General features: G+C 32.0%; 1 protein-coding gene and 2 long non-coding RNA genes across 4 annotated transcripts in view; all 3 read right to left on the reverse strand.

The window, feature by feature from the left end:
- Window positions 1-2,079: 2,079 nt before the first annotated feature.
- Window positions 2,080-3,136, reverse strand: LOC114578991. Its single transcript, XR_003699879.1, has 2 exons — window positions 2,733-3,136; window positions 2,080-2,526 (listed from the first exon to the last, which is right to left on the reverse strand). It is a non-coding gene; the product is annotated as an uncharacterized LOC114578991 (long non-coding RNA).
- A 2-nt stretch (window positions 3,137-3,138) lies between these two features.
- Window positions 3,139-16,858, reverse strand: part of LOC110095751 — an 84,692-nt gene continuing 70,972 nt past the window's right edge. The window contains exons 2-4 of one of the 2 annotated variants that reach the window (XR_003699881.1): window positions 7,722-8,012; window positions 5,324-5,401; window positions 3,139-4,600 (exon numbers count right to left, since the gene is read on the reverse strand). This is a non-coding gene — a long non-coding RNA (uncharacterized LOC110095751). Of the gene's footprint in view, window positions 4,601-4,739; window positions 5,402-7,721; window positions 8,013-16,858 lie in introns of those variants that run through there. The other variant, XR_003699880.1, reaches the window with a different exon arrangement.
- On the reverse strand, window positions 9,933-12,478 carry LOC110095725. The gene is made up of 5 exons (XM_028692629.1): window positions 11,029-12,478; window positions 10,700-10,835; window positions 10,517-10,578; window positions 10,189-10,324; window positions 9,933-10,073 (listed from the first exon to the last, which is right to left on the reverse strand). Exons 1-5 carry the CDS (start codon window positions 11,314-11,316, stop codon window positions 9,997-9,999), a joined length of 699 nt encoding a protein of 232 aa, XP_028548462.1. The 5' UTR covers window positions 11,317-12,478; the 3' UTR covers window positions 9,933-9,996.

Genomic DNA, 16,858 nt, shown 5'->3' on the forward strand with positions numbered 1-16,858 from the left:
GATAACTCCACTTATTGCATGTATGTGAAAATTGCTAGGTACTTTTGGAGAGATGTGTTAGAATGTCATGATACAATTTTTTATATTTAAGATGATTGACTTGGGAGAAACCAAATTGAGCACATGGTGTAGCCCTTATTGGTGTTGAGAAATCATGAATGATTTTGAATGAAGTATTCTAAAAAGATATATCAGGGCTTTTTCAATTTGAAAGCTAAGAAATCATCATTTTTTTTTGGAAAATCATTAAAACTATCAGCATCCTTTCGCACTACTTCATCCATTTTAGGTGGTGGCGAAAATACTTATTTCTGACAAAAAATTTGTCAAACAAGTATTCCTTTAAGATTGCTATTCCATCAATTAACAAAGCATAATATATTACAGTTAGTAGGGCTAGTCTCCAAAACAACACTACAAAATAATTCCAAACTTCTTACAAAGACTAGGAATCAGAGAGTGCAGAGGTTAACAACAAAGAAAATTCTTTGTTTAATCCCTTTATGAATTTGTCAATGTTAAAGGCTACTAGTGCACTCTGTAAAATAAACATGAAAGTCTAAAACTTCCCTTGAAAGTTATAATCTTTTGTTCATCCAAAACAAAGTCCTAGTGATAAGTAATCTCATAAAATGAGGGTTAGTCAAGAGATTCTATGAGTGCATTTTATTGCAAGTAGAATTAGTTAAACATATATTATTAAACTTCATATGCTCCAAAAAATTTGTTATACGAATCTCCAAAACAACATTTGAATTGAAACTTTCAAAATTAACTTTAAGACTAACCAAAATTTGATTTTAACAAACTTATAGTTGACGTGAATGTTACAACAAGACAAGCCCATCAACACCATAAAAGATTCGATCTTACTCCAAATGAGCTTCAATCAAACACGAAACATATTTAAAAACTTTTGAATATTAATTGAGGATTAAATAGTTTCCATATATGGCGTGCTTATTATCAAATTGAGCGGCTCAACGAGACGAATCTAACAAACCTAAGATTATTTGATTATGACATCATTAATGTAGTTATAAATTTGATAAATAGTCTATGATCAAAGGGAACAATATGGACCATACTTCTATCATCCTACTATTTGTTGTTTGACTATTAAAATAATTTTCTATTGTTGGGTTTTAACTGTTCACTTGTAGAAAATTTGATTTTTGTAATCCCTCTAATAGAAATTAGATAATGACCCTCAACTATGTATAATCCCATTTTCATTAATTATGAGGAAGAAAGAATTTTGTATCTTTCATTATATACAAAATTATTGCAATTAGGACAGTCCTGCGGTTTTTTTCCTTCTTAAGCTTTTCACATAACAATTTTTCCTCTCACAATTTTTTTTTCATGCATGCTGGATTTTTGTCCAAAGATAAAAAATAAACGTAGTCTACCACCACAAATGTTCTAGCAGGTAAGAGTTTGATGTTGTCCATTGGAAAATTTTCCGACATACTATACATATTTTTTCAATGATTGGTAAACAATCTATCAATCAAGTACATCAGAATATACACCTAAGCCTACACAATATGGAAAAACTTTATGTTCAAATCCTATAAATCTTTTTGTAATCTTCATCCCTAACTGATGCATATCTCCAACATCCAATTTCAATTGGTTTAACATGCTTTTAATTGATCCATATAATGAAAATTCTGACCCCTTGTGAGCACATTGACCAATAGAAACTATTATGCACATTCTACATGCTTCTGATGTAGTCCTTCGCTAATTTTTTTACCATAACTCTAAAGAGACAATCTCACACATGATTTGACCATCTTTGGGTAAAATTATTTATACTTTCACCAATCTAACTAGACTTTTCGTTGAACAATTCATCAAAAAAAAAAAAAAATCAAATAAGACACGCCTCAAAAAAATGTGTGAACATCGGAAGAACACAAAATATTGATATTATTATGGTCCAATCAAAGGGTAATATCCTGAAGATTTCAAGTATTTCTTAAATATATATAAGAGACTTAATTTTCTCTTCGAGGAAAAAGGTCTCAGAAATCTTAGGTACTCAAGCACGAATATATAACACATCTCAAATAATTTTAATGGCTTTGTTACCAATGAGTTGAAGTAATTTTATCAAGCTAAAAGTCACTGCATGAGTTGAAGAATTACAGCAAACCGTAGCAGAGAAATGGGAGAAGGCAAAACTGAAATCTGAACTCTAATTCTATCCTATGTGTACCTTTCAACAGTACATAACTGAAAGTTTTATATGCATGATATACTATATCTAACGGTAGAGAATTGATCAATTGGTTAAACATAATGGGCTGAGATTAATCACAAAAAGGCAATTAAGTAAGCGATGAAGCCCTGGCAGTTGCTCCCGGGATTTAGGTAGATCTGCTCATTCCCGTCGTCATTTGATTGGAGTCAGGACGTAACTTTACATGAGGACTCCGCACGTAACAATTTCTCCCCCAAATGGAGCCTTTCAACTCCTCTTCAATAAACAACGCGAAAGTGATCCCAATAAAGATCCTGTGAACAGTTATCAGCATTTAGTGCTCTTAATTACACTAATTACTACGTACAGCTTAGGTGAAACCGATTAAAACCTTCAAAAATCAATTAAATTCATTACCTCTGCATATAACTTAATTACACATTCTAATCTCACTTGTAAACTATATATAAATCCCCATCCACAGCTCATCTCTCTAAACAACAAAACATACATACTTTACCTTACAAGTACAGCAACAATGGCCAAATCAGTAGCAGCAGCAGCAGCTTATGCCATCCTCTTTCTTGTCACCGTCGGCACGACAATGCCTACAGCCTCTTTATTCCAACTCATCCCTGACTTCATAAAATGCTACAGCTTATTCCTTCTTTCCTCACCTTACACATAAGGTTTACGCAGAATTGCTGCAAGGCATTCGTGCACATTGAAGAGAGCTTCCTTCCTATAGTCTTCACAGCTCCACCGTTCGGGCCTGGGTTATCCAACATCACCTCCAGGATTTGTGGCATATTGGCTGATCCCTCGTCGCCACCAACAGTGGCTTGAAGAAGTTTTCTAGCTAGCTTTGTTTGCTTGGAATGTTAAGAGTTAGGCGTATTTGTGCAAGAAGAGTGATAGTGGAGCAGATAAAATAACAGAAGCATGAGGATTACTTTGCCTTAACAGAATTGAGCAGGATCTTCCTCTGGATCAATTGACTTGTTTGAGAGCCCTCTTTAATCAGGCTCTTCAATTCATCCTGCATTCCTGCATGCTTGGTAGAGCCTTTGAGAGGAGGAGGTCGAGCATTTTCCTTGCATAAGCAAAGTTCTGAGCTTCCATATTGCGTTTAATGGAGGTTCTTATCCAAGTAATCCGGTGCTTTGCGAGAAGAGGTAAAGAACCAAGATGGCAACCAACATTTAAATGCTGCTTGGGCTGTTGAGGATGCCATAGCTAGAGAATCAGAGTAATGTAATACATTTGCAGCTTGTCTTGTCTATTGATCAAGCTTCATAATTGCGGGTAGATTTGTTTAATTAGTTTAGTAAAGGAACACAAACCAAGTTTGAGTAGGACATTTAACTTATTATTTAACTTTTTGGCATTGTGGTTGAGTTCTTTATATTCTTCAACACCTACCCCAAGACAAAAATCTGCTATTCATTATCATTTCCAGCTAGAAAAGATCTTGGAAGTATGACCAAGTTCTCAGGATCAAATGCCCCTTACATAAAATTTGTGCTCCAACACTCAAATTTTTCCCAAAAAGAAAAAAAAAATTGCGTTCCACAGTCAATTTGAAATGATAACCAAGTACTTTTGTTGTTTATAGACAAAACTTCTGTAAGAAACATCCTTCATACAACCATCATAATAGCTGGTTGATTCTATATTTTACTTTTAATCCTACTACTGCCACATTTTATTTTCAAGTTAGGAAAGAATAAAGGAAAAGAGTTTCTGTTGTGCATAAATATTTGAACCAAAATATTTGAGGCCTCAAAATAGTCCTAATGACAACAAAAACATACAGTTTTTTTTCTAAGAAAATAAAATTGGACTCTAAAATTATGCTTAAGTGAATAAAAATGGTTTGGAAATTATACTATGAGCTCTACACCTATGTAATTAATCCAAAACCATTTGTCACATAATCAGTAACAATAGCAACATTCAAAATGAAAAAGGTTAAAATGACCTTTAGAAGCTTACCAAAACTTGTTTAAGCTAAATGATATGTGCAAGAAACTTCGAGGAATTGCTACTGTGATATGCATAAAAAAATTGGTATTGTTCAAGATGAGTAAGCCCTGTTTTAAAACATGGGGCAGCATGAACACCCTGTAAACCTATTTAAACAATTACAATTCATGAAAATGTAATCAACTAATTAATATTAATAAGCATCAAGTAGTTCAAGTTCAAAGAATTTTAACTTTTACATGGTCAGAAGCAACATAAGTGGGTGAGAACTGCTGAAGGGGTAGGAGATGGTTTTGTTGCAGCAGGAGTGAAGGATCCTGGAGTTTCAAGATAGCTTAGATCAACTAGTTGTGAAGGGCAGGGCATGGTAGTGGGAAGAACAATGGCAGGAGCATGAGGCAGCTGTCAGGAAAAATATAAGCAAACAAAATACAGTTTAATGCATAACTATGTCATCTAATCAAATAAAAAGGACACAAAGGATATATATATATATATATGAGTTTCCTCCTTCAAATTTGGTTTCACTGCTAGACAGTATTTCTAATTAGTTGAGCAATGAGGATCACCAATATAGAAATTACAAGAACTATTCAATGTTAACCAAATAATAAATAAATTGAAGAATAACAAAAGACTTCAATCACTTGTAAGTGGCGGACTGGAAAGATTGAGAGGAAAATACCAAGAAAGCTAAATTGGGTTAAATCTCTGCTCCAATAGAATTTGTCAAATCCACAATTTACCATGGAACGAGAAGAAAATACCATTACATGGATTAAGACTACAAAAACTAATTGTTTGGCTTTAAACCAAATCATAGTTAAATCCAGCTTAAAACTTGATGCCAAAAGTCAGGGAAACTTCAGTCAAACCAACTAATATTCCTGCTTACACAGTTATGATTTAAGATAATCTAAGATAAAATATATGTTGGAGTCTTGTTGTCAACATAAACTAATGAAACTTGTTTATGCTTATAAAAAACAAAATGCATAACCTCAATTTTTTGGCAACCTAGTACACCACCATTGTGAAACTATAGTTCTCCACATATATCACAATCACAACATAAAATATTGAACTAGATTTATTTGCTCAAGAGAAAATAGTGAAGATACAAACCTCAAGGTGATTGAAGCATTGATTCGACTAGTTCAACAAGATTTTGAATATCTTCATCAACTTCATCAGTCCCTAGGTCTTAAAAGTCATACATAAGAAATATTTATCAGTATATTTTTATTCAAGTTAATAATAATAATAATTGGATATTGATACTTGAAACTTATTACTCCTATAAAAAAAACATACAAACCTTGTGTATGTCAAAAATACCAAAAACATGAATCATTGTTCAAGGGATCAAAAATATTCCAAAGATCTTGCTTTTTGAAAATTGAGTTTAAATCAAATATCTTCAGACATATTGTTCTATATAATTGATGATTTTGTTGTGAAGAACACACATGATAAGGCTTTAGAGGATTTACAAAAGCTCCATTTGATGTCTAAATACATACATACATACAAAATAAGAATTGCATTTTATGAGATTTTGTGAAATTAAAGTTTACCAATTATTTTAGTATAAAAATTAAAATTTTGTTATTATTTTAGCATGTGAATAAACATAAGGTATATAAGAGTGTTGAGGAAAAATATATATAGGCTCGAAGGTTAATTTTTTTCAAATAATCGTCAGTAGAAGATGTGGAATCTTCTTTTAATGTGATTTGTACCAAAACTCTCCTTATTATTCTTCACCTAATTTTTTGTATTTAAGATATTTTATAAAGCTCACTATTCACTTATTATATTCTAATTGTATGCAATTTCATGATGGATTTACATTGTAAATTTCTTATGTTTGGTTAGAGGTGAACTTCATCGCTCAAAATAAGTTTTTCAGAAGCACGGAAAAAGAAAGAAGACAAAAATAATGTAAATTTTTCACTTTCATGCATCACACTTAAAAGGAAGCTTTTCTAGGTTTTAGAAAATAAATTTCTAATGGTTTGTTAGTTAACTAATTATTCATAATGATTTGAAATATGAAGAGAACAAAAATATGATAGTACTCACTCATATGTTGTGCTAATAGATTCCTTACAGGGGATTGACACACTTGGATCAAAAACCTTTGTTAAAGGAGGGACTATTAATTCAAATGAAAAATTGAGGACTCATTCTAATGGTTAGTCATTAAGTATTCTCAATTTTAACTCCGTTTATTCATATATTTCCACTTTTAAATGTAGGATGCATGCATTATTTTCTTTTCCAAGATCAAATGCACAAAAAGATGTATCGTTTTATTCATCGTCAAATTCTAGGCCAAAATTCCAAAGATGGGATGTCTTATTAGAAGAAGTGTTGATAAATGATGTCCAACCAACACTACCATCTGTATTTACCTAATTACAATGCTGTACTTCCATTTTTATAGCATCAATTTTTAGTTTGATTTACAAGCTACTTGTTTTTATTGATACATCATCAAAATTACACATAAATCAATTAGGCCATGCATTATCTTTCTTTTGCGTATTTGGGCAAGGCTAATCTCATGATCATGCTATGCTATTTGTTGCTGCTCCCATAAGTCAATTTAATACTAAGGTGCTTTTAAGAGTAAAACTTCCTCCTTTACAATCTCACACCTACAATCATGCTAAATTTTCAAGAGTTGGGATTAAACAAGAGCAATTTTAGGTTTGGTTTTTCTTCTTTGTAGGGCTTACGGCCTGAATGGGTGACCACAAAAGATAAATAAAAATGTTTGACCAAACAAGATCAATAAAAAAATGTTTGACCAAACAAGAAACAAGATCAACAAAAAAATGTTTGACCAAACAAGATCAAACAAGATGAATAAAAAATGTTTATGGTTCTTGTTATGATCTCCTTTTTTTATCTTGAAAAAATATACTATTATATAAATAAAGAGCTTTAGAATTGTATTTTAGAATGTTTAACATTTTCTTAATATTGTAAAGTGATCCTCCATCTTCTGTACCACCTCATCACCTACAATCATGCTAAATTTTCAAGAGTTGGGATTAAACAAGAGCAATTTTATGTTTGATTTTTCTTCTTTGTAGGGCATACGGCTTGAATGGGTGACCAAACAAGATCAATAAAAAATGTTTGAACAAACAAGATCAAACAAGATGAATAAAAAATGTGTATGGTTCTTGTTATGATTTCCTTTTTTTATCTTGACAAAGTATACTATTATATAAATACAGAGACTTAGAATTGTATTTAAGAATGTCTAACATTTTCTTAATATTGTAAAGTGATCCTCCATCTATATGCATGTGATTATCATCATCCATGGAATTAACAATTCTATCCTATGTATACCTTTCAACAGTACATAACAGAAAGTTTTATATGCATGATATACTATATCTAACGGTAGAGAATTGATCAATTGGCTAAACATAAAGGGCTGTGATTAATCAGAAAAAGACAATTAAGTAAGCGATGGATAAAATAATGGAAACATAAGGATTACTTTGCCTTAACAGAATTGAGAGGGATCTTCCTCTAGATCAATTGATTTGTTTGAGAGACCTCTTTAATCAGGTTCTTCACTTCATTCTGCATTCTTGATTGCTTGGTGGAGCATTTGCTTTGCATAAGCATAGTTCTGAGCTTCCATATTGGGTTTGATGGCGGTTCTTATCCAGTTAATCTGTTGCTTTGCGAGAAGAGGTAGAGAATCAACATGGTGAGAGAGCCTTGCCGTCTCCTCCATTGTGCTGATCATGCCAGGACCTTCAACTTTCTGGAGGCCTGCAATTTCCTGGAATGAAAATGGGTCATTGAATTCATTTAATGATTATTGGCTCTAACAAATGGAAACCATCATTTAAATGCTGCTTGGACTATTGAGGATGCCATAGCTAGAGAATCAGATACAACTAGAAGATCGAATAATGTAATACATTTGCAGCTTGTCTTGTCTATTTATCAAGCTTCATAATTGTGGGTAGATTTGTTTTATTAGTTTAGTAAAGAAACACAAACTTATAACCTAGATGAATACCAAGTTGAGTAGGACATTTAACTTATTATTTAACATTTTGGCCTTGTGGTTGAGTCCAAAATCTGCTATTTGTTGTCATTGCCAGATATATCTAAGTATACATCTTGGAAGTATGACCAAGTTACTAGGATCAAATGCCCCTTACATCAAATTTCTGCTTCATCACTCAAAATTTTCCCAAAAAGAAAAAAAGTTATGTTCGACATTTATTTTGAAATGATAATCAAATACTTTTATTGTTTATAGACCAGACTTCAGTAAGAAACATCATAAAACGCTCATAATGGCTAGTTAAATTTATATTTTACTTTTAATCCCGCAGCTGCCTTTTTTTTTCAAATCAAGAAAGAATAAAGGGAAAGGATTTTCTGTTGTGCATAAAAATCTGATCTTGAATTACTCAAGGCCTCATAATAGTCCTTTCAATGACGACATTAGACAGCCTTTTCTAAGACGACCGAATTGGGAGTCTATCATTAGGCTTAAGTGAATAAAAATGGTTTGGAAGAGCTCTACACCACTGCGATTAATCCAAATCCATTTGTCACAGAATCACTAACAATAACAACATTCAAAATGAAAAGCTTAAAATGACCTTTAAAAGCTTACCAGAATAAATACTCTTCAAAATATTGATTAGGAAAGTCATATAAATAACCCAAAATAAGTATGGACCAAACTTGTTTAAGCTAAGTGATCTATGCAAGAGTTTTAGAGGAATTGCTACTGTGACACGCTTGATTTTGCAGTTGAACAAACATATATATTGCTAGCATTGGATTATTTGAATGAAATTCCCCATAATCTTAAGTTCTGGTTTGAAGCAACAGCTATGGAGTTGGGTCCTGGAATTTCAAGATAGCTTAGATCAAACTAGTTGTGGGCATGGACATGGGAGTGGGATGTAATGGAAAGAACCTGAGATTGTGGATGTATTCCATTGTCAGGAAGAATATGAGCAAACAAGATGCATTAAATGCATAACTATGTCATCTAACGAAATAAAATGCCAACAAAAGATAAAGATGGGTATTATTTCATTTCACTGTCGGATAGAATTTCTATATCTGTTGAGCAAATAGATACCTTGTAAGTATTCCAGCAACATGACCTCTGGGAGTTGCTTGTTAGTGAACCTGAGAAACATAGCTGAAGAGAATGAGGACCTCTAATAATATAGAAAATTACATGAACAATTCAATTTTGACCAAACGATATATAAATTAAAGAAAAACAAAAGACGTCAACCACTTGTAAACGACAGGAAAGACAGGTTGAGAGGGAAAAAAAAGAGAGAGAAGTCAGAAAAGCTAAATTGCATTAAATCTAGGCACCAAAAGAAATTATCAAATCCACAATTTATCATGTAATAAGGTGAAAAGAGGATTACATGAGATGATAAGATTAAGGTTACAAAAACTACTTGGATGGATTTAAACCAAATCATGGCGATATCCTGCTTAACACTTGCTGCGAAAGGTCAATGAAAAATTCAATCAAACCAACTAATATTCCACTTACACAATTATGATTTAATAAAATATAAAATAAATGTTAGATTCTTGTTGTCTAGATAAACTGAAGAAACTAATTTTTAAAAAACAAAATGTATCACCTCAACTTTTTGGTAAACTAGTATAGAAGCATTGTGAAACTCGAGTTGTCTATATATATCATAATCAAATAAAATAATATTGTACTAGATTCATTTGATCAAAATAAAAGAGTGAAGACACAAACCTCAAGGGGATTGAATCACTGATTCAACTAATTCAACAATATTACGAAGATCTTCATCTGCTTCATAAGTGCCTATGTCTTAATAACCAAAAATAAAAAAAAAATTATCAGTATAATTATATTCAAGTTAATAATAATAATAATTGGATATTGATATTTGAGACTTATTACTCTTATAAAGAAATTTGCAAACCTCGTGTATGTCTAAAATGCCCAAAATATGAATCAATGTTCGAGGGACCAGGAACATTCCAAGGATCCTGATTTTGAAAGATTGAGTTTGTATCAGATATCTCAGGAAAAACTTCTCCAAACAATTGATGATTTTGCTGCAAAGAACACATATGATGGGCTTCAGAGGATTTACAATAGTTGCATAAAATGTCTAAGTACATGAATAATACATACTAAATAAGAATTACATTTTATGAGAATTTGTGAAATTAAAGTTTTGTCATTGTTTTAGCATGTGAATAAGGAAAAAGTGTATAAGCGTTTTGAGAAAGAGTAATCATATTTACCGATTGAGGCACATTGGCCATAGCAAAAGAAAATGGTGTAATGTAATGAATCTGACGCGGCTCTTCATAAGTTGGTAAAACATAAAAAAAATTATCAGTATAATTGTATTTAAGTTAATAATAATAATAATAATTGGGCATTGATATTTGAAACTTATTACTCTTATAAAGAAATTTGCAAACCTCGTGTATGTCTAAAATGCCCAAAATATGAATCAATGTTCGAGGGACCAGGAACATTCAGAGGATCCTGATTTTGGAAGATTGAGTTCGAATTGGATATCCCAGACAAATATTCTCCATACAATTGATGATTTTGCTGCAAAAAACACACATGGCGAGGCTTCAAAGGATTTACAAAAGTTGCATAAAATGTCTAAGTACATGAATAATACATACTAAATAAGAATTACATTTTATGAGATTTTATTAAATGAAAGTTTTGTCACTGTTTTAGCATGTGAATAAGGAAACGGTGTATAAGAGTTTTGAGAAAGAGTAATCATATTTACCGGTTGAGGTTCATGGGCCATAGCAGAAGAAGAGGGTGTAGTGTAATGAATTTGCCGAGGCTCTTCATAAGTTGGTAAAACATAAAGCGCATCATTCGGCGGATTGATTATTTGAGGGATCCCATTTATTTCATCATTAATATTTGAATGAGCCAAAAAACTCTGATGCTCTGGCACGGAAGTATTTTCATTCCCTAAAAAGTCAATTAATGATGAGTTGAAAGAAACCAAAGCAATAATAGAAGAATAAAATGATAGGAGACATACCGCTTCTGTCACCTTTGTCATCTACATGCAACATGGAGGTGGCGGCTTTTTGGTCATCATTCTTGTATGTTTTGAATCCATGAGCCTTAGTAGCTCCATTGACTTCCTCGATGCAACTCAGCCCACTGTTATTGCAAGCCGCATCATTGACGTCAGCCAAAGAATTCTCCCTATTTGACAAGGGGAAGAGGAAGATATGAAGTCTCGGGTATCCACATTTAGCGGTCTTTTTGAGGTAGTCATACTTGTTCAACATATTTTTCAAATCTTCTGCAGTTGAGATGGAGACGAGTCTGTCAAGGTTTTGATCAGGAAGCTTGTAGCATATGTTAGCAGGTCCGCCATAGATTTCTTCCATTTTGCAGTAAAGCTCCTGTAGTGTCAAATCTCGGCGGAAGTCTGTTATACGCGTTCGTCCGCCCACGTAGTGTAGAGCACCGTCGCTAAGGCGTGGCATGAGCTTACCACCGAATCTGCATCTGATATTCACCTTGCGGGATGATCCATGTTTAGCCTTGGGTGGGATAGTAATGGAAGAGGGGTTTAGGTTAGTGATCAAGGGTCGGACAGCAATGGGAAAGAAAGGATATTTGGAGGTGGGAGAATTGAAATAAATGCTAGAAGGATGAAATGGAGAGCAGGGTAACTTGACTGGAGGCTGAAGCAAATTTTTCGGAGAAGAGGGTAACGTGGCTGGAGGCTTATGAATGTATTTCCGAAATGCATGAAGCAGCCCGATCATTGTGACGGCGCAAGCAGAATCAGCGGCGGTGGCCATTTTGGGAAGTAAGGAGAGGCGAAGGTAGAACTTCGGTGAAACTGGAGAAGATGCTCGATTACAGAAGAAATAGGTAAAGAAAAAGCCTCGATGCGGAAGGAAGCCTCGATGCGGAAGTAGCAAGCGCGAAATAGGTGAAGAAGAAGAGGAAGCTCCATACTCAGTCCAAGCGGAAGGAGCGCGCGCGAAATAGGCGGAGTGAACTGATTACAGGTGAAGGAAAGAGCTTTCATTTGCAAACTCATTTCCTGCTTTACACGTATAGAGAAATCTCCTAATCTTTCGTCGGGCTTTGAGTGCCGATGGAAATTTGAATCCTTCTCCTGATCCGTCGGGCTTGGAGTGCTGATCGAAATTTGAATCATCCGAGCCTTCTGCTTCTCACCGGCGGCGTTAGAAAGGGAAAGTTTGAACAGGTAGAAGATAAGAGTAATTTTTAATACTTGATAGTTATTATTTATTAAGAAGAATAATAGATAACAATAGTTAATAATATTTTTAAATTTTACAAAAAAAATTAAAAAAAAAAATCTCTTATTGAAACAAACGTGCATCTAATTAAAAATAAGAGTTAAATACATTAAAAAAAAACTATACTAAATCCCTTTATGAAAGAGGGTATAATTGAGTTTTTATTTTTATGTGTAAAAAATAAAAATAAATTGAAATTTTAAGCATGTCAATATGACAGATTTTTATTAGAATAATTACTTCCCTAATTGAGTAATGCTAAATAAGTTATATTCAGGACTAGCATATCAATCAACGATGATATAACATCCATTTATTTGAGTTAAATCATGATCGTCCATAACTCTCCATTAATTAATTTCTTAGTTCTTCTTAATTTATATTTAATATATAATCATTATGATTTGATGTTTAATCCTTAAGATATTTCTCAAATGATCCTATTAAATATATGAATTTATTTTTTTTATTTTTATTAAAAATTATTTTATAAATTTAATTCTTCATTTACATGATATTTTCAATTTCCTTTGTATATATTTTTTTTCATTAGCCATCAAAATTATTAATGAATTTTTTAAAAAATACAATAATCAATATAAGAAAATTGATCTTTAAATTTTATTAATCTTTATTTTATTCAAATAAATTTATATAATTTAGTAACTTTAAATGAATTACAAGGAAAGTATTGTGATACCAAGATTTATAGAAAAGTCTGCTAAAAGATCAATAAGATTAACTAAAAAATACTATAAAGTTCTATTAGTACTTCTCTCATTGATGTGCTTGCAAGCTTTATGAATGATTATTAAAGTATTTATTATCATGCTTATTTAGGCTTCATTTAAAATACTTTTTTACCATTTTTTAAGAAAAAATAATTAGTAAAAAATAATATATATTTGAAATTTTGTCTTTAAAATTTTATTTTTCAAAACATAATTTTAAAACTATAGCTGAGAAATAAGAGCAATTTTAAAGCTATCCCAAACAAAATTTTAATTGATTAATTTTATTATGAAAATTGAGGCATAATTAAAATTATTTACCAACTCCTTCAAAAATATTATAACTAATAGTAAGAATAATAGATAATAATTACCCAATGATTATATATATAAAGTAAATATTTGAAATATACATATAATTAAGAGTCTGTTTGTTATGAATGGAGCATTTTATAAAGTTAAGTGTCAAGTTGATATAGGAAAAGTAATTTAGGGTGCGTTTGGGACGGCTGCAACTGTCGGTAAAGCTGGTTGTGACATTATTGTACATAAAGTTGCTTTCTGAAGTTGCTGTATATAAATCCTTATATTTTGTTTGGATAGTATAACTGTGGAGCTGCTGTGCTACAACTATGCATGAACAAAATACATTCATACCTTTATAAATATTGAGATGAAAGAAATTTTTTTAAAAGATAATTTTTTTAAAATGTATGTGAAAACCAAATAACAGTTCTAAATCAAAATTATATCCCTTAATTTGATACAATTTTTTATATATATTAAAGATGCTATCAAAAAATATTTTTTAATGTTGTTGTAAAATATAAATTTTTAATAAAAAAATTGTAAGCCGTAAAAAAACCAATGATAAAATAAAAATTATAATTACGATTTTAAAAGCTAAGTAATAATTATTCCATGCCTTAATGTTAATGCTTTTGATAAAATTTGAATAAAATAAGTTACATTTTATTTTCACTTCTATGAAGTTGAGAAAAAAACCTAAGAAGGCTTCAAAAATATTTTTTACACTAAGTAATAATGTGCTTACTGCTAACCAAAAATTAAGAAAAGTTGGAATAAAATATTACTTTTATTAACAATTATAATAAAATGGTATCAAATTCAAAAGTATCCATAATTTGAATAGATAGTAAAACTAAATTGTCATGAAATACGTTCATACAACAAATTAATATCATTGAAATTTACTGCAATGAAATTCATTTTCAAAACTAAATTCTAATAACATACATCAAAAGAAATTAACTCTTAAAATAACATAAATGTCAATACCATTGATATGACAGAAGCTCGCAATATCTCACAGTCAACCAAAGACTTTCCCATAAAACCAAAACAATAGAACATAGACGACTATAACACTAATAAAACTTGATTGTTTTTCATTACTGAAAGTATCCACATTTCTGATTTTAAGGTTGAAGTGATAAATGTACATAGGTGATACAAAACATATGATGCCCAATGAAATTGAACAAAATTTGGTAGAAAAGCAAGGCTGGCTTCAATTTACAATACTCTCATTCTCTTCTAAGCTTTTGGCTCACACCAGGCTAAAGGCAGATTGTAATTTTGATGAGAAATGTGATGCAATTGTATGTTAAGCAAATTGTTGGATATGTTTCTTGGCATCTTCAAAATGTGGTTTGAAACTATAAAGCAAACCATTAAAATATTGCCCAAAGGAGTATTTGATTGCGACAATGAGTATGATATATCACGAATTCAAATCTTTTATAATTAACAGGATAATTTGAGAGGTCAAATAACAAAATCCCAGCATTCAATACACTTTGAATAGTTCAGATTTCTTCTCAAAAGTCAATGCTTTAAAAATCAAAACAAACAATTGGAATCAATCTCAACAATTCAAAGTGGATTGACGACTAACAACGGATGCACAAATCCTCCAAAACATTGATCATCCAAAAAAAAAAACTCACAAATTTACGAGCTGGACTTTTTATCTGCTTCTAACAAAACATTGATCATCCCCAAAAAATCCTCAACAAATCTACTCCAAAACATTGATCATCCCCAAAAAAATAACTCATGTTAAGTTTGAATGTTTGTCAATAATACAAGAACCTTGAGATTTGTTTCAACTCCAATAGGGGAAAAATGCTTATAACATAAATTATCTTTAAAGAAATAGCAAGGAGAATGTGGATAGATGCCCAGTAGATGCTAGCTACAGAATTATAAACAAAAAAAATCTAAGCAACAATCCTCTTCAAAATTTAAGTTACTAACTTACTGACAGGTGGGTGTAGGTAGGTCTTGCAAATTTCATCATGGAACGTCAACAATACATAGATCTAATTCAGTCAAATCAAACAAACTACCTGATCCATCAAATCTACATTGTCATGAGTATTTGCTTTAGATGAGAATACACATGATCCCAATTTTGTGGTTATGTTCAATTGTATCACAAATTACAAAATTTAAATTTATGAGACAATTATACTTGACCTTTTTTTTCCTAAAAAAAGAATATCTTCTTTTAGAGTGTTGGCAATGTTACATAAAAACCAAGTTTAGCTTAAAAAAACCTGTAGGTTGTAAAAATTGGCTTCAAGTTTAAGCTAAGTAAAGGTTTCAGCTCATGCATGAATGAGCTTAGCAGGAAATAAATATGACGACTGGCTTGGTCCACTCCTTAATTGCCAGACAAACAATAATAGGCAAAAATCATTCATTTAGGGGTAGAAAAAGGCAATCATTGTATATTCCATTCTACAAAACCAAGAGAAGGATGTCAAAGATAGAGGAGAAAGTAAAATTAAATTACCTTCATCTCCCTTGCTCACTCCAAATACGTGTATGAATAACAAATCTCCTCAACTAATTCAAAAAAGGAGACGAAAATAAATCAATCTTGTCCAATTAAACCTAGCATAAACAATACAAGAAATATTGAGTTTCCCCCTAGAGCTTCTGTGCCAGAACCAGGATCGTTGACGTCTTCTCCGTCCTAGGTGGCCCTAACAGAAGAAGATGCAGCAACTTGTTCTTGTTTGTCTGTCGATGGACTTCCTCAATACAAATGCCAAATTTAGGTCGGAAGACATTCGAAGATAAAACACAAAGAAATGATGAGAAAACTGAAATAGGGAAAGAGATCAGTTGATAGACTTGTTTCCTAATATATTACGCCATCTTTTGCGCCGTCGCCGGCCACCACTGCCTGTGCTACAGAAACTGTAGTGGCATGGTCAGGAGATGATATTGCCGACCATGAGGGAGATCGGAAATGATAAAGAGAATTGTCGCACAAGTGGGCATTTACGACATTTCTGTCGTTCGAAACCGCGGAAAGCAGCGAACCGCGGGAGCCAGTCAAAGGTCACGGTCAGCAGCATGGGCCGCAAAAATTTACTCGGTTATGCTGCAATGTCCCAAACTATCATTTCACAGCTTTTTATACAGCAAAGCAGCAGTGAAGCCATCCCAAACCGACCCTTAACTACTCTGATTGGAAAACCAACTTTCCACTTTTATAGAATCAAGATTTATCTTTAGATTTGTTGTATAAGACATTCAAAATTTCCAC

The sequence above is a fragment of the Dendrobium catenatum genome, unplaced genomic scaffold (assembly GCF_001605985.2).
Source record: "Dendrobium catenatum unplaced genomic scaffold, ASM160598v2 original_scaffold_245022, whole genome shotgun sequence".
In the NCBI taxonomy this organism is placed as follows: Eukaryota; Viridiplantae; Streptophyta; class Magnoliopsida; order Asparagales; family Orchidaceae; genus Dendrobium; species Dendrobium catenatum.

Bases quoted from the DNA above. Each gene is read 5' to 3' on its own strand.
- LOC110095725 (XM_028692629.1), bottom strand. From the start codon at position 11,316: ATGACAAAGGTGACAGAAGCGGTATGTCTCCTATCATTTTATTCTTCT. The intron at 10,579-10,699 runs GTTTGCAAATTT...CAACTTATGAAG, and splicing joins GCATTTTAGACATACACGAG to AGCCGCGTCAGATTCATTAC. The intron at 10,325-10,516 runs GTAAATATGATT...TGTTCTTTGCAG, and splicing joins TGGCCAATGTGCCTCAATCG to CAAAATCATCAATTGTTTGG.